This window comes from Chlamydotis macqueenii, chromosome 6, assembly GCF_036417535.1.
Source record: "Chlamydotis macqueenii isolate bChlMac1 chromosome 6, bChlMac1.mat, whole genome shotgun sequence".
Lineage (NCBI taxonomy): Eukaryota > Metazoa > Chordata > Aves > Otidiformes > Otididae > Chlamydotis > Chlamydotis macqueenii.
The window spans coordinates 21,666,081-21,690,250 of record NC_141561.1 but is presented as its reverse complement, the minus strand read 5'-3'; the positions used below and the strand labels follow the sequence as shown (position 1 = coordinate 21,690,250).

The 24,170-nt window shown below is 37.8% G+C and overlaps 1 protein-coding gene across 6 annotated transcripts in view; it reads right to left on the bottom strand.

Moving 5' to 3' along the window:
• The window catches only part of UBR3 (ubiquitin protein ligase E3 component n-recognin 3), a 115,233-nt gene that overhangs the window by 68,342 nt on the left and 22,721 nt on the right, over positions 1-24,170 (bottom strand). For all 6 annotated transcript variants that reach the window (XM_086751540.1, XM_086751542.1, XM_086751543.1 and 3 more), the window contains 12 exons: positions 19,725-19,855; positions 14,208-14,436; positions 10,169-10,348; positions 9,272-9,405; positions 7,209-7,295; positions 5,388-5,453; positions 5,210-5,299; positions 4,210-4,338; positions 4,073-4,125; positions 3,238-3,371; positions 2,656-2,740; positions 1,141-1,283 (listed from right to left, as the gene is read on the bottom strand). In XM_086751540.1, the coding sequence (XP_086607666.1) occupies positions 1,141-1,283; positions 2,656-2,740; positions 3,238-3,371; positions 4,073-4,125; positions 4,210-4,338; positions 5,210-5,299; positions 5,388-5,453; positions 7,209-7,295; positions 9,272-9,405; positions 10,169-10,348; positions 14,208-14,436; positions 19,725-19,855 (1,461 nt within the window). The remainder of the gene's footprint in view (positions 1-1,140; positions 1,284-2,655; positions 2,741-3,237; positions 3,372-4,072; positions 4,126-4,209; positions 4,339-5,209; positions 5,300-5,387; positions 5,454-7,208; positions 7,296-9,271; positions 9,406-10,168; positions 10,349-14,207; positions 14,437-19,724; positions 19,856-24,170) is intronic.

Below are 24,170 nucleotides of genomic sequence, written 5' to 3'. Positions count from 1 at the left end.
TTGCCTAATTATACATCAAGGAACCAGAACTAATCAATTCCCAAAACTCTGGTTTCACAAAATTACTTCACTGCTTGTTAATTTGTATAAAAGTAAGAGCTTCACTGACTCACTCGTCCCTGAGTACAAAAACTGTCAACCAAGTCAGTACAATATTATTTTCTACATTAACAACAACAACAAAAAAAAAAAAAAAATGCACAGAACAACAGAGCCTACACCCAAATGGTTCAAAATTGTCAGACCTCAACTCTGCCAGTTCTCAAGGGAGGTACTCAGGTGAGGAAGGAGTTAATCCCTCTTCAGCTTTGCCACAAGCTGAAGCACAACCAAAGCACAAGGAGCAGTTCAGATTCCTACAGGCTTATCTGTTCAGTGACAGGAAACAGTAATAGAACACAGAGTTCTTAAATTCTTCCTCTCCTTTGATACACCAACATTACGTTGAGTCCAATTTAGATGACAAGCTGGTCAGGGGAAGAAACTTGTCATTTTGGCACTGTATGCATTGTAGAATTACAGAATAATATTCTATCACCAGTCTAGTCTGAACTTTGTTCTAGACCATCACTATTGACTGGAAAAAAAATGTTACAGGCTACTAAAATACTTAAGCAATATAAGAGAGTTATGTATCATTACTCTTTGATTTTAAAGATATATAAATCTTTAATAACCAAAATGTGGAGATGTTCAAAGAAAGGATCTTCACAACTAACACCTCGTTAGTGTAAGTAGTTCTAAACTCTACTGAACGTACATCAGGTTGCTTTTAAAATCACATGAATGATTATGTATGCAGATCAGTGAAATACAAATAACAATTTTTCAGTTCTCCATTTTCCCCTTGCTTTCTAAGGATACCTGATTAATACGAGAACCTCATTTTCACTCTAGATCAAAAATGAATGTATTAAAGACTATTAACAGTCTTCAGCAATATTCTTAAATATAAGCAATAGACAGTAATGAAAAAGTCAAACAAGTTTTGTGGGGTTTTAGTAGTGGTGGTTTGGGGTTTGTTTTTTTTTTTTGTAGGTTTGGGGGGCGTGATTATCATTGTTGGTTTTTGTTGTTTAAAGAAAAAAATTTTGGTTAAACATCTTACCACTGAGTATGCTAACACTTCGATTACCGTACCTTTAGGTGTATACATTCCTTGCTGCATGGAACCTCCAGGTTCAAAAACAGGAGCTTTAAAATCAGCAACTGCTGACAAGACTGATTCAAAGCTTAAGCTTCCTGGAATAATACCACTTTTAGGATTGGGATTTTCTGGAATGTAATGTTTGTGTTAAAGAAAGCAAAGTTAACTTAGTTGCAAGACACAGCATTTTACTTCCCTCTTGACATTTTCAGTCACTCATTTCAGAGGCTACATTTCGGCAGTGCTCGGCATTTACCACAAGAGGTCTGTATGCTCCAGCTGCTATGGAACAATAACTACTACCGAAGTCAAAGTCTCCTAGCTAGGATGTTAAACTCCTAACGCAAGCCAATTGCTACATGCTTGACTCAAGAGGTAAGTATTAAATGAGAAATAAAAACAACTATCCGTAGTGTATATAAAGTTTTTGTACTTACCTTTATTTACTAACACTTTCGCTTTCTTTAAGAATACTTTGCATTTACAGCTAAGTGCAGAAAAAGCAAGTAAATAGCTTGAGATCCACAAACACAAGTAGTAGTTCTCCATCTTAGATTGGCTATTTCTCATTGTTGGTAGTGATACTTAATCGACCTACTGACATTACCCCAAAACACAAGTAGCAATTACAAACGAAGAAACCTCTACTTAGTGGTGATTGTTGATATAAGTGATTCACTTATTTTTACATAGCTAAGTGGATCCTTTTAAGTGATTCACCTATTTTACATACTTAAGTGAGTTACTAGGTTGTATCATAATAATTAATAATTCTTATTACATATTTGTAACTCTCAATCTCCTCCTGTCCTATCTTTATAAATTTCTAGTATTTTTGTTCAATGCTTTTCCCAGGACTGCAAGCTCTTTTGGGCAATCACCACAACCTATTTAACTTACCCACACAGCCTAACACACCGATAGCAGTAAAACCTGCATATTTGCACTCCGCTGTTTAGGGACATGAACCATATCACTGCACAGAAATACTTCCTAGAGTTTGCTGTTCTTTAATAAGACACCTCTGTAACACATGCATTTCACTCTAATTTCAAAGTAGCATTCAGAATTGCTATTATTTGCATTTTCAGCTACTGACAGCAAAAGTCAATATAGCATAGAGTGACTTCTTTTTATACCGGCATAAATTTAGCAATAATCAAAGGCTCAAATCCAGATAAAGGTGACGCTTGGCTAGACTTTCTACAACGTCATTGGAAAACAGACTTTTTGCCTCACGCCTAAAAGACTTTTGTAGTGTTAAAAAAAAAGTATCAAAAAGAGCAGTTTAGCATCTTGTATCAAAACTAATTTAGGACTATTACAAAGTATTGCAAATTTTGCAAGAAAATCCAAAGCTGGAGCAAATGCCTTTGCCGATAACCCTTACACAATTTGTTACAATTAGGTAAGCTGAAAACACGTTGTTCAAACTCCAAAATCCAACTACTATCCCGGTACCTGTCATTCTCATTCATGCACATTAGTTAATATGTTCCAAGGATATGAGATCCAATAATGAACTGTGTGTCCTGTCATTCATACAGAGTTGGGCTACCATCTCTGCTCTGAGGATCTCATCATCTGTCATTCCTAGAACAAAAAAATTTTAAAAGCAATTAAAATAGCATGACTTAAAAAGCACACATTCAGCATACTTTGTCATTAAACGCAAGTTAAACTTCATACAAACATTAACGATGTTTGTATACAAACAGTAATGATACACTGCTATGAAAATACAGGAAAAAAAAAAAGGAGTAGGCAGGCGCAAATGTTATGAAAGGCACAAGTCAGAAAAGACAGGTAGGAACTAAAACTCTTATCTTTCTGAAAAAGATACAGAATCTTCATGTGATCACATACACAAATCGCTCACTTCCATTAAAGCAATTTTTCTCCATTTCTATGTATGATATCCATTTCTAACTCATAAAAGATTAAAATTCAGTTACTGGCAACAATGAAACAAAGTGTGGAATGCTTAAGTTACTATATGGCCATCAGCTTTATGGTAGCTACTAAATGTTGAATATAAATTAACAGGCATGTTATTTACATACAAGTATTCCTAAAGCAGTGATTCTTACCTAAATGTAAACGAAGACTTAACAGAAGGACCAAAAACGTTAAGGCTCCTTCCAACATGGACCTCTCATGCTCCGAATCAAGAACTGTATTTTGATGCTGTGATGCCATCGTTAACAGATCTACCACCTTAAATCTACACGGCAAAGAGTAAAGTCAGAAACATTATTCTCCAACATTAAAACACCAAGGTGAAATGTACTGATAAACTCAGGATACCATTCACAACAACCCAAAATGAAATGCATATAATGCAACAATATGCAAACATACATGAAAACTCTCTTATTTTTATTTTGGTTTTTTTTTTGTTTTTTTTTTTTGTTTGTTTAACTATCTGTGGAATATTCTACAGTGATATTTACTATACATGAAGACAACCTCCATTTATGAACATACAAAAAGCTAATGCAAATTAATCTGTTTTCAAACCCTGATTTTATTCTATCCAGAAAACCTGACACCCTTTCTGTGTCTCTTACTATTGCAGGATATTTATCTACTTATTCAGGCTAGTATATCCTGAAAGCTTGCATATGAACATATGTAAAACTTTAAAAATCCTAAAGATGCTCAGCAAACAAATGTAGTGAAGCTTCACTACTGCACTGTAAATCAAAAGCCAATCCTGTATAACACCAAGGATATACCTTGAGACAGAGGTAGAGCCCTTAGGTAAGAGCCCTTAGGCAGAGCCCTTAGGTAAGTGTTAGCTTTGGCCAGACAGAGTTGTATCCCTGAAGGTGTGTATCACATACACACCTCTTCTCTCACATGGCATAAATTAGTCGACAGCTAGCACAACTTTGAACAAGAGCATTCATCTTTTAAACCTACCTTTCAAAAACGGATGAAATAAAGTAATCTGGGTCCAGCCTAGAGGCACAAACCTGTGGAAAGAGAAAAAATTCATTTTACTCAGTAGTTTGTTTGTAAATAAGCATTGGCTTGGCTTCTCAGAAAACATAACTTACTTGCAGCAGATAAATGTCAGGATCAATCATTGAATTGCAGAAATGAGACTGCACGTAAGTCATGGCTTGTCCTTTAATTTGTAGACCGTTTCTAACCCACATGTTGCTGTGAATTTCAGAAAGACTTGCCTGTTCAGGGAAAATAAAATAAAACTAAAAGTTACAAACATTGCAGGGATATTCAGCTGTTCAGGTCAACATTAGCAGACCATCAATATACTATCACGTATACACATAGATACACACTACACCTTTATATAAAAAGTATAGGTTTTTTACACTAATTTACTCCTCCTCAGGAGTGAGAGATGAAAAAGAACTACTGCAAGTTTATGAAACAGATACCATACTTTCATATGAGCACATATTTCAGACAACAAAAGCAATCAAAGCCAATTAAGTGATTTATTTAGTTATTTATTTATTAAAATCTCAAGAAGTACTCCAAAGACAAAGGAATCATGGTTAAAAAGAAGTTAGATATAAAAGCAGTGATTACAAATACCGCCTACTATCACTTACATACAAATAAATACAAACTTTAAAAAAAAAAAAAAAGTTGCAGTGTGCATCCATTCTTGAACTCATTCTCAATTTAAAATGTGAAATTTTCAGATTCAGATTTATTCTCAAGTTGTGCTCCATTGGTAGTTATTCCATACACACCATACACATGCACTTCCACGTGTTGGTCAAAGGGTTGATTCTTCCTATCCTTTTGAAAGTGCTGTAGCAAACATTATTATCTCAGAGAATGATAACTAATGCCACGTATTTAATTTTGGAAGTAGGAAAAAGAAGAAAAAAAAAGTTTATCCTAACTACTTGGCGTATTCTAGCTATTACTGTCACATATTGCTTATTTTTATATTTCACAATGAAGACATACTCCCCTCTGTTAAATACTTCCAAATATATTTAAATGATCAGGGTTACAAGAATCAGACAGCAACTGTTGAATATCTCTACATCTGCATCAAAGTCAGAAGTCTGCCTGTACCTGAATCTGAAGTGGGTGAATCATTAGTTTCATCAGCATCTCCTGATCTGGCAAGATAGTATCCAGATCTAATTCTTGGCATTTGACAGCCTAGAAACAAAAGCAAGCACACACTGTACTGAATGATCATACTCAACAGGGAATTTCCATCTTCTGTGTAACTAAAACACGTGCTTACCTTACTTAAAAACATGGCAAAGTAACGGTGTAGTGGCAAATGAAAAGTAACTTGGTTAGGAGCTGGCTGAAAGGAAAATAAAGATGTTTTAATAGCGTACAGTAAAAACCCAAACCTACTCACAAGAACTGTATCTTGCACGTCTTCATTTGATGGACTTACTTTCCACTAACCTAGTACTACTTCATCTCCCTGCACTTTCCAATGATTCAGAGATGTCCCTTATTCAGACAGATGTAATTAATACCTTACCAAGCCACGAGTAGCTAATGACACACTTAATTGATTGAGAGTATTTCGTAGTTCAGCCCTGATCAGGACCAGACTACGCAGTCTCTCTCTCACTCCCCTCATCCTCCGAGAAAACAGGGGGAGATGATATAAGAAAAACGGCTCAAGGTTTGAGATAAGTACAGGGAGAAAATCCTTAAAGTTACCGTTACAGGCAAAACAGACTCGACTTGGGGAAAACTATTCATTCGTTACTAAAAACAGCGGGATAATGAGACAGAGAACAAGATAACCTCCCCCCACCCCTCCCTTTTCCCGAACTTAACATTATCTCTACTACCTTCCCCACCTCGAGCAGCACAGGGGGGAAGAGGGAATGGGGGTTGTGGTCAGTTCATCACACGTTTTACGCTGCTGCTTCATGGTCGGGGGAAGAACTCCTCACATTCCTCCCCTGCTCCTTCATGGGGTCCCACCCATACACCACTGTCCTTCCTGAAACCGCTCTGACGTGGGTCATCTCTTCCACGGGGTGCAGTCTCTCCAGAATGGCTGCCCCAGTGGGCCCTCCATGGGCCACAGACCCCTTCAGGCATCCACCGCGCGCGATGTGGGGTCCTTCAGGGGCTCCAAATGGATCTCTGCTCCTCTGTGGATGTCCATGGGCTGCAGGGGGACAACCTGCTCCACCATGGTCCCCTGCAGCACCACAGGCTGCAGGGGAATCTTGGCCAGGAGCTGCATTACTCCTCCCCCTCCTTCTGAACTGATCTTGGCATCTGCAGCTCCTCTCACAAGAAAAGTTCTTCACAACAGGCTGGCAGATGCCTCTCAGGATCTCTTCACATCATCCATCTCATCTCCTCTCCACTTCTTGCAGCCAGGCTGGGCCGAGTTGGGCCCAGTCGGCTGCCTGGTGAGAGGCCAGAGGGTGAGGCCTGCAAGGCCCACGAGGCCTGCGCCTCCCCCTCTGCGCCTCTGCCCCCGCTCAGCTTCTTCACATCTTCTCTTTTTTTTTTTTTTTTTTCTTCCTGTTTTCCCCTTCTTAAATACGTCATCGCATAAGCGTTATCACGGAGCATTCTGCTACCAATTGGCTCGGCCTTGGCCAGCAGCAGGTCCGCCCTAGGCCCGGTCGAGTCCACTGAACAAAGGGGAGCGACTTCTAGCAGCTTCCTACAGAAGCTACCACCTTAGGCCCCCCCCTCACTAAACAAAATCACAGCAGAGTATTGCTTGCTAAGGTGGCAAAACTGCTTCCCACTACCATACCAGAAGACAACTTCTGTTTTGCCATTCCTTCAGCTCTTCATTCAGCAGAACAGTAGTACATCAATGGCACTGCTTTTATGACTCTCAGACCTTAAGCTAGCACCAGCAAATCTAAATCACCAAAACTGTACAAATGAAAGATCCTAGGACATAACATTGCAACTACTAACTATAATTTCAGCAAGGCAATTCTTTTTCAATCAGTACCTAGAATGATTATTTCATTTAAGGGGAGTCAGGGTGAGGGGTAAGAGTGTATCACCTTTGGAGTTTAATTGGATTTTCACAGTACTTTGCTTAAATTCACTGGATATTTACCTCATCTACAAAGTTGATAGCATCAAACCAGTCCTGCAGCGCTTCCAGGCAGTATTTGACAACATTTCGTGTGTATTTCTGTGTTTCCTGCAGTAAGAGAAACCAGCATATTACACGAGCCAAAACAGTTTTAAGTTAGTGTCACTGTTTTCCTACTACAAATAAATACTACTATTTCAAGAATATTTTTACAGTGCATAATTTATGCTCTCATCATATGGAAATTAGTATGTATTAGGATAGTTTCATTGTTACTCTAAAAGATGATCATTTCAATGGTGAGAATTCAGGCACCATCAGAATGGTCAGCTGGTCCTAGTGCCTACTGTTGTTTAATTTATCCATTTAATTTTACCAAAAATTTAGAGATGTAAGCATTAAAAAAAAAAAAAAAAAAAAAAATTTGCCATGCAACCAAAACAAATGGCTAATGTCCTGTAAGTTGTATCTACTGAAAGGTCCTTACAGTTGGCTAACACAATGCACCTGAAATGCAATGATAACACAATACTGCACAGATTTTAACAATAAGCAAATCTTGTTATGACTCTATGATAGAACTCTGTAACAGTGCCCTAAAACTACAATACATTTCAGAGTAAATCATGTATTTCAAGACTAAAGCTGTACATCGCCCTCCAAGAGCAAAGCAGTGATGTGTAAGAAGAGAAGGCGGGAGGGGAGCTAAACCAAATTGCTCTGTGATCAGCAGAATTTACAAAGCCTCATGTCTTCACAGACTTTTCCTTTTATCTTCCCTTCCCCCTAAGCATAGATTCCAGACCTGCCTTACACTCTTCGGATATCTATAACACACTTCTCCAGCTAAAGCCAGCAGAGTTTCAGCCAGCCAGAAGCTATGCAAGCACCGACTGGCTCAGGCAGGCACCTTCTCTCATCAGGAAATGCAACCACACTCCCATCCTGATGTTCCACCCTCTGTGGTGGCCAGGCTCCATTAGTTTTCCCTCTTGTGTGCGCCAAGAGCTGGCAACAATTCCCACCCATCAGTTTTCACTAAACAAGTACAATTAAACTATGAAATTCCTATACCATTTTCAGATTTATTGAGAATGAACAAAGGGTTCAAACATAGGGGTGAAAACATGACTGACAAGCCAACAGGTGGAGCAAAGAATCATACAGGCCTGAAACAAAAAGCAGACCTTCCCATCCCTATGCTAAGAAGAAAGGAACACTTCAAAAAGCCGGAAGTTGTAATTCAGTTTTCAAAAGACAATTTAGACTGGTAAATTGATATGTTCATAATATATCAGTCTAACTTAAACTATGGAAAGTCTTTTGCAACTGCCAGATTTAAACTGTTTTCAAACTACGGTATGCTCGCACACATTCTTTCAGCGCACAGTTCAATTCAAGTAGTACTGTCTCATGGACACTATTACGTATCTTAATAAGCTAATTTCAAAGATTAAGTATTTATTCCATTAAAAATAAACAACACAAAGTTTTTTCAAATATTAAGTATTCACATAAGCTAATGGGTTCCATATTTACTATAACTTAATATAATTTACAGTCTAGCAAATAATAACAACTCTTTGCTTTAGTTAGTAGAACATGAGATGTCAGAACCTAAGAGGCTTTCACCTGAGGTTGTTTGTAAAACTCCACAAACCCATGAACTACTCCATCCTTGATCATAATGAAGTGTCTGCTTGCAGACACAGTCAACGTTACAATCCCATTAAGAGGAGTTATGTATCTCCTTTCCCACCAAACATAGGCAGAATGCCTTCGAGTCATTCATCAAGTTCTTCATCAGATTAGCAGTTATTCCATATGTACAGTCATTTGGAATGACTGTACACATCCTGAACTTGTAGTCCCACTTCTGGAGACAATAAATTAGGTACAAGCATGAATTCTATACTCACTATACACAGAATTCGAGCTGATCACTGTTTTATATATTCGGGAGACAAAGACAGCAAAAACCTAAGTCTTTTCAAACACAAAACAGACAGACTTTTCAGATTCAAAAACTCTGTAGTAAGTCATTAATAAAACCAAGAGTAATGACAGAGAAATGTTAGTCTTACCCTAACTTTGCAGTGTGAGAGAAGACCCCACATTGGCTGGGCACAGGCTTCCAGCTCAGCAGCAAAGGCAGCATAGTATGTCTGTGATTCAAACTCCACGTGCTCATTTAATTCTCGTTTATTTAAATTCATACCTTCAAAGATTTAAGCAGAGTTATACAACGAAATATTTAACTGGGGCTCAGTGGAATGCAGTATTTTTTGTGTTATGCCTTCACACACCTATTACACAAAGTGTAACTATCTTATCTAGCAGCAGAATAATGGATAAAATATACGATAACAGGTATCAAAGTTTGAACATAAATAGATCAGAAAAGAACAACAGCTGTAGACCAGCTAGTAACTGCAGTCCTTGCTGTTCAGGTGACGTTAACATGGATAGCAGCCCTTCTACTTTGAATCTCACTTAGTCAATGAGAACATTTGGACAAAAAATATCTGGTCCTCTCTCTAGGCAGAACAGGTATCAGTTTTGAAAAGTTCACAATTTTAAAATTTTTTTTAAAAAATAAGTTTATTCATAGTAACACTTAGAAAAAGATCCAGATTTAGTATATTAATCTACCTGATATTTAAATTGAGAACTTCACCAGTAAAACACTTCTAGCACAAGTTGTGATTTCTACTTTACGTACAACCTGAGAATCTGCCACCATGAATCTCAGTCAAGTGTGATGCAACTGCTCTTTGACTAGTCCACAGAAGACAAAAGATTCATTAGATCATTTTCAAATCTACTTGTTTTCTAGAATATACTGTTCCCTTCCAGGAATACAGACTTAGGAAAATACTAATGAATTAAATGTTTACACACAGCAGTGTAAGGATTTCACTACTGTCAACATTAAGCTGTCTTAAAATCTCATATTAGTACTGATTATGAAAGTCACATACCTTGAAAGAACGATACAAAATTCATCCATGTTATCAAAAGACCATGATCTTCCAAAAATTTCTTTGCCACACTTTGGTGTGAAAGTATGTTTATAAAATCACTAACCAGGGGCCAGTAAGTATTATTCTTCAGTAGTGCTTCCCCACAATTCACCACAACATGTAAACTATTTTCTTCATCTAGATTTAAAAAAGAAAAAAAAAAAAAAAAAGAGAAGAAAAAGTAATACTTTTTTCCCCCTTCTTGTTGCAGTGTTTAAATAAAGTTACAAGATAATGCAAAAATAACAATTAGGATTTACTGTAATGTTGCAGTCAGGCTCACACAGAGGAAACTGCAGAAAAGAAGAATGGTTGTTTTGTGGTACCTGAGGCTGTTTTCTCACCGTGGACTCATGAACACAGAACCCACTCAGTAGGGGTTACACATACTTTGAACAGTATCACAACCTTTGAAAAGCAGTGCATTAGTAAAGCCGTCACTGCTACGCCTTTTTTGAGTACTCTCAAGAAGCATTTAAAGACCAAACAATAAAATTCCTATTATGAATATCTGAAATCTATTTTGAATTTGACACACTTCCAGTGAGCAAGCCACCTTATAGTATTCAAACTGGAATCTGGTGATCAAAAACTACATTGGCATGTTGACTCTGAGAAGCAGAGCAGAAAAGAGCATTTCCACTCTGAATCTGGGACACAGAGAGGGTTTATGAAGTCTTCCTGAGACTAGGGCAGGAGAAGGTTCCCAGAAGAAGGGGAGAAATCAGGGTGGCGGGGCAGGGAGAGGGGATGTCGTGGTGTGGTATAGAAGTCTCCCCACCAATTACAGAAGTACATCCTCAACAGCTGTCATATAAACCTCTATTTGATTTTTGTAAGAGGGATCCCTGGAAAGATCAGAATGGAAACAAGATTGGTCCTGGATTCACAATCCGAAGGAAGTAACTTCCGGCACCCATCTGTCAGTTGCTGTTCTATTTCAAGTGAACAGAAGAAAGGGAATCTTGCATCTGATGATCAGCCTTGGGGATGGCTCTTGTCCAGTTCAAATGCACTGAAGGGCCCTTGTAGTTACACTTCACACAGTGAAAGGGTCCTAAGCAGTACGGCACAGCCACAGCTAAAAAGACACTATTATTAAGAGACTCCACTCTCCAGCTGATGGGGCACAACTGTATCTGGAGTGGTTCCCTGTGCTATCTACGTAAACTTTTTTCCTCTCCTTTATTGTAATTACTGAAAAAAATATTTTTTTTCTTTCTATTCTGAGGTTGTTTATTTTGTTGGTTTATTCGTACCTGAAAAAAAAAACAAAACAAAACAACTCTCTTGCTTGTTATGTCAACAGGTTTTCTAACTTGGGAAGTTATAGAATATTTTGATCTTGACAAATTTTACTTCCTAAGAACACAGCACAGTCAGAAAAATGAATCAGATTTCATCCTGAAAAATACGTTGCTTAAGTTCCACACAACTATGAACAGATACCTTGGTGTTACTGTAAGGTAATACAGAGCTTCATTTCTTAAGACAGGCTCCTATCTATCACACTGAAGCCCTAGAAGGAGCAGGAAAGCCAGAAGTGCTCTGTGGAGCTTCTCAAACTTCCCTGACACAGTGGATCAAATACTCTTTAATCTCCCTCTTGTTATCTGCTGCATCTGCAAAGAAAGGAAACTAGGTCTTGTTGCTCAGCTGCCTAGTTCCCACATGCTTACACAGCCTATCCAAGAACGGGATAACATCTCAGTCGGCTCTGCCTGAACCTGCTGAAGGACTTTGCAAAGAGCCAACAGTTACACGCCGCTGATTCTCTGTCCCATTCTAGATTAGACAAATCCAGAGTTACTTCAAATCGGCAGTAGCATTCCCTCTTACTCAGACTACTCTAGAAGCCAGGGTTAATGTAAGGAATTTGTTTGTTTGTTTGTTTTTAAAAAAAGGATGAACCATTACTAAAACTTCCTCCTTGAGGCATAAATTCTTCTCCTATGAGAAGTTCAGTAGGAGGAAAGTGCTGACAGAGAAGAAAAAAGTCCCTAAGAGCACAGGGGCATAAATCTTCCTAAGGAGCCAGTTTTGTCACCTGCATCCGTATTTCACGTCCTCATCCTTTCACACCACGTGTGAGAGAGGTAAGCTGAACTACTAACACGTTTGAAGTTGGTAACAGCACAGCTCCTAGGTCAACTCTGTCTCATGAACACAGTTTGTCACTTGGCATCCACAAATACCCTTAATGAACTGTATACTTTAGCAAGTTGTCAGCCATCCAAAAGACAATGAAGATCTGTCAGCAATGCAAACTAAATGTGTCCTAGCATACACAATTCCTGCTCCATGTTCTCATTGCTCCTCTCCAACATGTTCTCTCCATCTATCCATTGACTGGATTTGTAAACTTTGTCTCCTTCAGATACTAAATGACCTACTTATTTGCACTAGCTGCACAAACAGAATTCTTTCAATTTATCTCACCAGCACAGACTTCTAACAAAACTTCTCACTATTTCCAGCATTGGAAGAGGTATCCTGAACTGAACACAAGCTACAAGCCCATAAAACTGCAAAAGAAGGTCAGTAAGAATATGAGAGGGAAAAAACCCAACAAAATATCTTATTAGAATTTTTCTGTCAGTTTACAGTACAAATCCTCATATATAAAGCAATGAGGAGTACCTGTCATGAAAAAATTGAGAAGCATCAGATCAATTCCATGATGGAATCTTAGCTAAGACAAATCACTGGTGCTGGGGGAAGGAAACAGGTAACTTCATGTCTTTGGATAACTGTTCCAGGGGTAAGTCTTTTCTCACAGATGTATCACAAATTTATCCAGTGTTACTTGGCTTACCAACTCCAGCTTACATAATTAATTACCAGGAGGTTTCTTCAGAGAATGTCTAATGCCTTTTTATGTTTGGCTGCAAATTCTGATCCATTACAGAACCTTACCACCATGCTACCAACATCCCATAATGACCAATAAGTAACATTCAGAAAACGCTTAGAAGTGGTTTTAAACTACATTCCACCAATATAGCATTAGTTTAGCACAAGTCACTTGACATACAAACTGTTACAGATTCAACATTTTCCTTTGAATACTGTAAAGCAATCTATGTAGTCTCACGTTGAAGTGCAGCTGAATGAGGGCACTCTTCATAGCTAGGTGACTGAGGATTTCCCATTTCAGTACAGTCATTCCGTATCAGGCTGTACAGAGTGGACTCGAAGACAAAACATACTTCAGATAAGAAAAATTACAGTTTCATGCAGAAGTTGATGGTACTTATTTGGCAGCAGCACTCAGCCTATCTAGAGAGTATTTTCAAATTCAAACTAGAATAAAGAGGACTGAGCGTTCTATTAGGTACACGAAAGCGTAAAAAAACAGAAGTCAGCAAGATTCATTGTGCCACCATTTTCACATAAGGACAGGTAAAACAAGGAGGGAAGAAATAGGACAGCTCTTTTCACTAGAAAAGATACACAGTGTACACTAGTTCAAATTCAAATTGCCATTCTGTCAACCAAAAGCTTGATGAAATGATTATTTTTACAAAGTATTAAATAATTCTCCTCTAATTATATCAAGTTTTAAGGCAATCACAGGTGAAAAAAAATTAAAACTATTTTAAATACTTCAAATACTTGTGAAATACTCTAAAAATATTTTTATATTAATAAAGGTCTCAATTTGCATATATAATTTCTCATTCAAATAAGCTTCACAAATAGTGTGTATACACTTTACCCAACAAATGAAGCACCTGCAGGATAATACTCTGTATTTTAAACTATGTAACATTCCTACAAAATAAAACCCTACAAACCAAAGCATAAAACCTCAGTATCACTCTTGATAACTATCTTTACATTTCTAGGAAACTGAGACTCAGTCTCTACCGTATATTGCTAGATTCTGTGCACTTTTGGGAAGGGGTTAGGGGGTGGATTGACTACCAAAGAGATTAAATTTCTTATATAATCCATTTATTATCCATGAAACAAATAAACAAACAAATCAACCTACCTTGCAATTCACTTTTAATAAGGCAACTTTCCATCATATATAACAGAACAGTGACCATAATATCCAGCAGCTGACATTCCTCTGTTACTTGGCGTGCTAGTTCTTCATTGCTGAACAACTGAACACTGATATGCACAATTCTATTAGACATTGTGTCTGATTCATGGCTTTTCTTCAGTGTTTTCATAATAAAAGCATAATGCTGAACAAAAGTTTTTGTAAAAGCAATCTGCAAATTATAAAGAAATGTTGATGTTACCAAGCACCATACAAAAAGTTCAGCTTTCTTTCATTACACAATATTCCATTACAAAAGTACAAACAACATATCCTGGGAAACACCAGTTGCCATGACAAACCAAAACTGATGTTCTAAGTGTCCTATATCTAGTTTTCAGAAACAGTCCCCATGAAAAGACCTATAGATAGGAGTAATTTATGCCTCCAATTTTATTACCTTATCCCAAAATCTAATCCTCTCATTCTATACTTTCCACACTAAAAAAAAAATAAATCCCAGAAATGTTGAAACAAGGAATTAAGGTCACAGTATACCTCTGAAAGCAGCAAAGTTCTAGTAACTAATTTATCCTAAATTTTTTACATCCTAAAACAGGGACTAACGTCCTAAAATGACACACTATGAACAGTGAGATTAGCAGTGCCCGACAAAGCTGTCGTTACTTATCACCTGCACTCACCTACCCATGGAGTAAGGTTTTCATTCATCTGTCAAGAATGACATTTCAACACTGAATGTCATCTGCTATCATAACATCCTATATTTTTTTAATAAACTTTTAGTGCTGTCTTCTTAACAATTAAAATCATCAGCAAGCTTTGCTATTCTTCAACTGTTTGTTTTTTTTAAAACCAGACTGATATTTAAAGGTATCAATATGTATACATATAAATCTTAGCACAATTTCTTGTCCCACTCCATTAGCCTCAAATTGCATTGTAAACCGATCTTTTGCGTTGCATATACATGTGTGTGTATCTGCTAGCTTTGAAATCACTTCTCACTTAGTACTTTAAGTTCTGAATTAACACCATCTGGACTTGCTTGGCTTAATAAGAAGAGATAATACAAGCTGTGTACTGATGGAAATTTTCAGCTCAAAGTCTAAAATCTCCTGTCTATTCCTTCTGGAAGTACTAGCCTTTCATAAGCACAAAATTAGACATTTTAAAACCATGCTCAGGCAGCTGTGTTTTCACGAGACTGTATACAAATCCTTACTTCATTTTACCTGCCTCAGACTCAGCGCTTCTATAGTTTTATTATAGCACTACCATGTTATTCTTAGTTATAAAATATTTTTTAAAATATCATGATGCTATAACGCTGCTGCTGTGCACAAAGACTGCTTCTTCCAGAAAATATCCTCAAAAATAAAGTTCATCATGCAAAAAAAAAACAGAGCAGGGTGGAGATGAGGATGTCACTGCAGGAAAAACTACAACACTGCTTAACTTGCCTTCCTTTAGCTGGTCTACAATGATGGAAACCTGTATAATGATTGAAAGTGTCTCCTACGTACGGCGATCAGCACAATGGTAATTGTTTTCAGCTACAGCTGTTTTGGAACAACATTTTCGCAATACTTGCACACAGTTAATACAAGATCATTCTGGTATTCCAGAAGGCAGAACAACCTATCATACAATTTCCTTTACATTAATGCTTGATACAACTTCAGCCACTGGCAATAACACTTATAACAAACATCAAGATGTTTACACTATTAATGTTAAGCCTCAGACACAAATGACACACCTGATATTTTAAGAACTTAGTATATTAATGCTGCTAGTAAAAAAGTATACTTTATTGATATATTGCTTCTTCACAGTGTATTATGTTTAAATAGGATTCTCAAGTTCTGTGATTTAGGAACCATGTCTTACTTGTTTTATACAGCACTCTCAATTCAAGTTGATTGCAAAAACATGGTTCTCCCCTAAGGACAAATTTTGGATTTTTTAACTTATTTTAAATCAGTACGCATCTAAACTTTTTGTGCCTCACTCATACAATAACGCATTTCTGAAAGTACTGTAGTTTCGCTGTCACTATAGTACAATGATAGAGACTCTGTGATACACTTCAAAAGACATAAGCTTTACTCCTATATTCACTTGGAAGTTAAATACAACCCTTTCCAATTTTGAAAGGAAGAAACTAAACTAATTTTTAGAAGTTAAAATGCTGAAATACTGTGGTAAACTGCAGTCCATATATAAAAACAGCCATAGTAGGTCAAATCTCTCCATCCAGCTCAGTATCCTATCTTGGAGTGGTCAAAGCTGTACACAACTAATAAGGAAAAATGCAGAATGGAGTAAGAATGCAGTTACTGACCTAACACATCTTTCCAAATACTTACTCAGCTTCCAGCCATTTGCAAGTGGCTTCCCAAGACAGAATTGTTTTCTGTATATTTCATTACCTTCACCAATGTACTCTCTATGACCTTATGTAGCTTCTAAATCTCTGGACTACGCAAAAAGTTATTTTTCGCATCTGGCCTTTCCTCTTGGTGGCCACTCAATAATTCCATAACTTTTAGAAGCCTAATATCAACCCCATGTTTCAGTTAGAACTCACATTTCCCACGTTTATGTTTTCAATGCAAATAAAAAGATAGTTCTGCCAGGTGAAAGCTGTGCTAAAATTAAGTTCCCAACAGAAAAACTCCTCTACAGAATTTGTAAAACAGCATATCCAGGGGTTAGTGAAGTCCTATTCCTGTAATAGCTGCCTCAACGTTCACTGTGGGAGGTGCCTGACAAAAGGACATGATTTCTGATAAATATGTCTGTTGATTCATTATCTCTACCAGATACTTTTGCATTGCTCTACTTCCAGTATTCCAGATTTCAGCAAGGCTCTGCTCTTGGATGATTTACGCTCTTCCATCAGCTTCCTTTTTATTGCCAACCCCTTCTTTGCCTTCTTCTTGGTCATATGAAGGTCAGTTCTATTTCTCTGGCCTTTTCTTTTTCCTCTTGCAGAAACCTTGTTCACACCTTAACACCTCTAATTTCTTGGAAGCTCCGGCAAATTTCTCTTCTGTTTTCTTCTTCTTCACTTGTAAGTCTTCCAAGCTTCAAATGTCAGAGAGTGCTGGAAGGAACGCCTCAGGCACAAATCCTGTAAGGCAAAGACCACACTGTTTGTTGCACTGTCTCTCTCATATGCAAAAGAGGGGTGGGAGGGAAGAGCTACTTAACTCAGGGTTTTAGCCCATCCCTTTCAACATCTCTTTTCAATACTGGGAATCCTAAAAGAGAAGTTTGTTTTCCTATTTAAAAATAAATCTGTGCAACAGAGATTGCTGGTGGGTCATTGATTGCTGCATAAGGCATGGTAGATTCAGTCAGGTCTACTACGTTTATGGTGGAGGTCAGAGATTTCAATGAATTCAGAGCATGCACAGAAAGCCAGCTCTGTGCTCTGTGTCTGGTTAGCTCACTCAGTTTATTGGAAAAATCAGCCTAGCAGAATTCTGCTGATTTAATGAGCTAAATCAGCTCATGAAGACTCAAACTCTACAATAGCAGAAACAGAAGAAAATAAGACAGTACATATGGTGTAGATGGGAGAAAGTAGCAGAAAGCTGAGAGATCACTTGGAACAATTTATATCCCTACAGGTGTTCCCACTGATCGAGAATACAACGTGATAAAAGAGCAAACAAACTTTTCCTTCATAAAAGCTACATGGAAGCTTGAAAGATAAAACATTCTTCTAATTCATTCCAAAATGGTATGTTCTTTCTGTACAAATGTAAAAGGCAGAGCCACTCCCCACAATCCTCATAGACATGTTTAAAATTCATGCATCATGGACATAGTTTTGCAATAAAGCACAAGCACCTTGGGAAAAAACAGTGTTACTGCCTCCCTAGTATTGCTGTGTGATGCATTTCCTGCTCTGAGTTTCCTTACTACTGAAAAATACATTTTAGAGAATCACAGCAATTAAAATAAACACAGATTCTAAAAGATTACAAATGCTTGGGATTTGTGATAGTAATAAAGTTTGCAAATAGGAATTAATTGTTTAATCAAACAAAACATGAATTTGGCAACAACAAAAAAAGAGGAATGTTTAAATAATCTTTTTTTATTGAACATGCAGTGTTGGTAGGTGGAAGATGGGACTATTTCCAAATAAAGATGGCAGCCAGCAGAGAAACCAAATATACCATGGTCTCCATTCTGAGTACATGATGAAGAAAGATCATGAAGACAACAAAGAAAACCACTGAAGGCTTGTTGTCAAAGGAAAAAAAGACCCCATGATGATTAAAAGTTGGTGTTATTTCAAAGTATAGTAAAAAGATAAACATAGCAAAACTTACCAGATTCCTCTGCATACTGCTAGCAGCTGGGCATTTTTACAGGCAGGGGTTTAGCTCACAGTGGATGAGGAGAACGGGATGTCCCCATCGACCTCCAAATATCAAGAATTCAAGCTTCGTGGAGAGGGATCATCAGTTAAGAAGTCCTCACGTCTCCTCATGTATTAGCTGAATCTGAGGCCAAGATGAATCTATGCTGGCATCCCAAATCAAAATGCTGCCTTGACACGGACAGAGTATTGCTGAAGGCCCATATTTTATCTTTTTCTTCCTTGCAAGTTATCTTCATCTCCTTAGCTTCCAATACAGCCAGGCTTTAAGGGAGCACGAATACAGGGCTGTCCCATTATAAACAGACATTTTTCAAGAAATCTGCAGGCCTGGACTTCAGGATTTCTTCATCTTTGTCTCCCAGCAGGGACGGAGAAGGTCCAAAATATTTGCATGGCTCAAAGGTATGACATGATCAGAGCAAAATGTTAAGCTCCATTGCTATGTCTACTAGGTCTTGGGAACACGTAGAGCAAACAACCAAACCTGGCTGCGCACCAAGATTTAAAACAGGAAGATGACATCCAGTCTCCATGACTCCAGGCCAGGAGACACTTGGTACAGACAACTGCAAAACTCTGTACAGAAGCACTTGGAAGGCTGACAAAAACCACCGAGGGCACAGCTGCAGTAAGAACACTCACACTGCAATGGCTGATACGGAGAAACCACTGCCTACTACAACAGTTGCAACAGGAATGAAGTCACCACAGTTGTTTACCAGTCATACTACACTACAGAATCATTCAGTGCTGATCCACATCTTTTAACTGATAAAAACCCAATTTATAAAGTAAAATAAACCAAAACAAAATCTAACACATGCAAATATGCACTAACAGCCAAAAAGGAAAAAAATAAACCAGGAGAACAAAATTAATACTGCTGCTTGAGAATTATCCATCTTGTTTTGTGCACGTCTCCAAATATTATATACACTTTAGACCTTCTAACAAGATACTTAAAACAATTAAAAGACCTGCATTGTTTACTTATTATCCAAATATAAACATAAGTAGTCTCATGCAAGGCATAATACATGCTAAGTAAGCGAATAAGAAAAGACATTTAAGTCTGAATGAAGTAAGGCAAGTACCTTATAATCTTGATCTGGCAGCATGTTGAGTAAGAAAGTCACCATCTTCTGTGGAAACTCATATTTTATTGTCCAAAATAATAACTCTTCTAGAAAACATTTATGCTTCAAAACATCCATTATAGATTGATCTGCATAAAAGGTTGGAGGAGGGGATGTGTGATGTAATAATTATTAAAACTAAAACCAATGATAGTGCAATTGCACTCATATAAAATTCAGTAACAAAAAATCTAAGAACATCTTAGTGCACTCTATAATTTTTTTTTTCAAAGACACTGGGAAAATGAACATGGCCAACACTGCACAGTGTCAGAGCCTGTAACAATAAAAAAGGAAGTCCCAGAGAAGCCAATGAAAGTTTTCAGTACAGTTCTATCACACAGAGTCCAGTCTTCAGTGATTGCATTGAATTGTATCACCTTACTGTAATAGCTCCACTGATTGTAACGAATCACAGCAATTTGCACAATATCTACACAGCCACTTAATCGAGAGTAACTGTTAATGTAGACTAGTACTTATTTGAAGTTAAAATAGCAAAACAACAAAATACAATTTATGAGTAAGTGATGAGTTCTGTCACCTAAGAACAAATGTTCTGTTTACAAAGCTCTAAACAAGCTAAATAGAAGCAACAATGTATTAGTTATTTTTAAAGCAATATATGTACTGATTGACCAACTACAAAGCTGTTCTGCTGGTTAGTTCGGTTTTGTTTGGTTTTGGTTTTTTGTTTTTTTGGTTTTTTTTTTTAATAAAAAATACCATAATCAGACACTATCTCCTGATGGTACTAGAAGAGACAGTCTCATCTTTCCCCATTCAACTCCTGGCCATCCACTCTGCCCCTGTAGTCATGCTGACAGTACAGCCCTGTGGGGTACCTACGTAGGAATCAAGTCATCTTTCCATTTTGTCAGCTGCATTTTCAAGCAGATCAGTTTCCTGACTGCAAAGCTGCACAAACTGACCTCTGCTAGAATAAACTGTTCCTGAAGCTATGGCTTGACAGACCATAAGCCATACTAACTCAATTTTTTTTTAAAGTACTAAAATATAAAGACTTTTTATCATAATTCTTCAAGAGGTTGATTATGATTTAAAACTACAATGGGCTTTGTTCACTCCCATAACATGTAAGGAATAAAGAAAAGAATAATAATGCTCCTTTATACCTAGGAATCAACTAAACCTGAGAACTTGGAGGTACTAGTGGACCAGAAGCTCATCACGAGCCGGCAATGTGCACTTGCAGCCCAGAAAGCCAACCACATCCTGGGCTGCATCAGAAGCAGCGTGACCAGCAGGTTGAGGAAGCTGATTCTGCCCTTCTGCTCTGCCCTGGTGAGACCCCACCTGGAGTACTGTGTCCAGTTCTGGAAGCCCCAACATAAGGACATGGACCAGTTAGAGAGAGTCCAGAGGAGGGCCATGGAGATGATCAGACGGCTGAAGCACCTCTCCTATGAGGACAGGCTGAGAGAGTTGGGACTGTTCAACCCAGAGAAGAGAAGGCTCTGGGGAGACATTACAGCAGCCTTCCAGTACCTCAAGGGAGTTTATAAGAAAGATGGGGAGAATCTCTTTAGCAGTGCCTGTTGTGATAAGACAAGGGGTAATGGTTTTAAAAATAGAGGGAGGTAGATTCAGACTTGATATAAGGAAAAAATTTTTTGCAATGAGGGTGGTGGAACAGTGGAACGGGTTGCCCAGAGAGGTGATTGATGCCCCTAGCCTGATCTAGTTGGAGATGTCCCTACTTCTTGCAGGGGGATTGGACTAGATGACCTTTAAAAGGTCACTTCCAACCCAAACTACTCTATGATTCTATATACTCTCCATACACAAAATTCCATGTTCCAATGGGACTGTATAAAGTGCTCTCATCACCAAAGATTGAAAAACACTTAAGCTGAACATCTTCTGGCCTTGAAGACTCGCCTCTTCACTGAAGTATGACAGCTTTAGGGACTGCACTGGACAGCTTTGTGCCTATCCTAAGCAGGATAGCCAGTTGTGCTTTTCCTAAGCAGGAATTACCTCCATTTTCCACCATTACAAAAGGTCAGAGTTCCTCAGCCAAGTGACCAGTCAGCCCAAAATATCCCAGGAATTCATGAAAAATAACAAGTAATTTAAATTTTAGGGATCTCCTCAAGACTTTAGCAAGTCACAAATACACAAGAATATGTTTTATTCAATATATTCTACAAACGTTGAAATAAAAAATTACCTTCACAGAGTCATGAATGGTATTTTAATATTAAAATATTTTGTAAATCATTACATATCACCTACTGCAGCAAACATGATGATAATTTATGTTCTCTTCCTCGTCTCTTGTTAAGAAATTAAGTATGTGATTTTACTGCCCATGAAAGCTTGGTAGCCATGCAGACTGAAGTCCTCTGTCCACAGAACAGACACCACAGGTTTAGGTACACGCCAAATGCCCCTGAGTGAGAACATCGGGCATGAAGACAAGTGACACAGCACCTTATCTGTCCCTGATGTGCAGCTCTCTCTGACTTGTTGAACAGTGTGTATCAAATACTTTATATGGCAGTTTCAGGCAGGGGTGGAAAAAAATATATATCCACTTATACCTGCTACAGAATTTAAGTAGGCAGAATGCTCTTACCCAACTTGGAAAATTTGTCAAGAACAGTGGGACTAATGTTCCCACTCTTGTTGAAAAGCGCCACATGATTTTAAATTTTTTTTTCAACAAATAAAAAACCAATATAGTGCCTGTGGGTTTAAAATTGTCTTAAACATCAGGTATTTCAGCTGGATGTAGGATTTAAAACAGAGTAAAAATAAAAATTATCTCAATACTCAGTCCCATACCTGTATCACTGAACCTCAGCATAAAACCTGTATTTTCTTCAAAGAAACCTTTTATTCTTTCTTAGCGCCACAAAAGACCCCATGGACTAGTGTAAACATCTCTCTGGAATATCAGTCTTAGCACTGCAAGATACCCCCAGCATAGAAATAAACCTCTATGAAGACAGTACCACTAAAGACCCAGGATGGGAGTCTGCTTATATGGAAAAGGTAAATCTGTTTTTATTCAATACTCAGTTTTCTAAAATTTTCTTTTCATACTCTTATTTTATACCCTATTGGACATAAAGTATGAATGCTGAAAACTTCAGAAAACTATTCAATATTTAATAAAAACAGATACTTACCCTTCCCCCATTGGCAGACTCCCTCCTCTGGGGCTGATATTAGGAGCTATCAACATCATGAGCACAGTCCATGTTGGGATGCCTCAGAGGGGGAAGACTGCAATCCTGGGGGGAAATGAAATGTTGAATTAAAGTATCACTTTTCCTGAAACGCCATTGCTGATACTGGTTTTCAGATCTGGCAGCTTCTCAACCTGAGCTTCCTCCCTGCCTATTCCCCATAATCAGTTACTATCAGAAAACCAGCATTTTTTTCTTGCATTACCTGACTCTAACTTATCTTTTAGGCAAGCCAGCAGCCTCAAAATTCAAGTAAGAGAGCTTTGTAAGCTCCCTGCATTTCTCCAAAACTACCACCTCTTCCACATTATTATTCTCTGCCACAATCTTTCACACATTTCTAAGATCATCATTATCAAAACATCTCATTCTCTGCTTTTACAGCTTCCTAATCTTTTTCCTTCAACCTGAAACCACTAGAAACAATCAATTTTACTTTCTCATATTCCTCACAACACCTTAATACCTTTTTCCTGACTTCATGAACCCTTGCATTTCAAAATCGAGTTCCAAACCTTCACTCCAAAGCCTTTCCAGAAATTTTCTTACAACTCTCACCACAGTTTTTCACCTGAATGTTCTTTTCTCAGGGCTTGCAATTTCTTTGTGCTTCCTATGTCACTCTCCTCATACTCATATTAAAAAAAAAAAATATTCTTTATTTAATAATAACAGTTTAAATATTTTTATTTAAACACTTTTTAGCACAAAAACATGTCAAGGACAAACACCGGATAGGGCTATCTTGTCTTTAGCCTGTAGCCATTCTTGAATTAAGACTTGCACTGATCTCAACGTGAGTGCTGCTCACATTGGACTAGAAATTGCACAGAGGACTAATTTCAATATAGGAACATAGCGGAATGGGGACTTCATTCAAGTATCTTTTCTTAAACATCACTAGAACAGTACAGAAAGACCAACCAGAACCAGAGAGAACCATTCCTGCCTGGCTGAGAAAACAATCATACTGTACGGTGGCATAATGAAAAAAAAAAAACAAAAAACCACCCCCCCCAAAAAAAAACCTGTTACAAATAAATACATCAAAAACTTGTTTGTCAAGCTGTATGGCAATCTTGCCAGCCACACAGTGAAAATGGGATGAATTTTTAGAGGTCCGCTTACAACGTGAAGGTGACAAAATGACTGGTCAAACAGTGTCCTAGACAGTGGTAGTCACTCA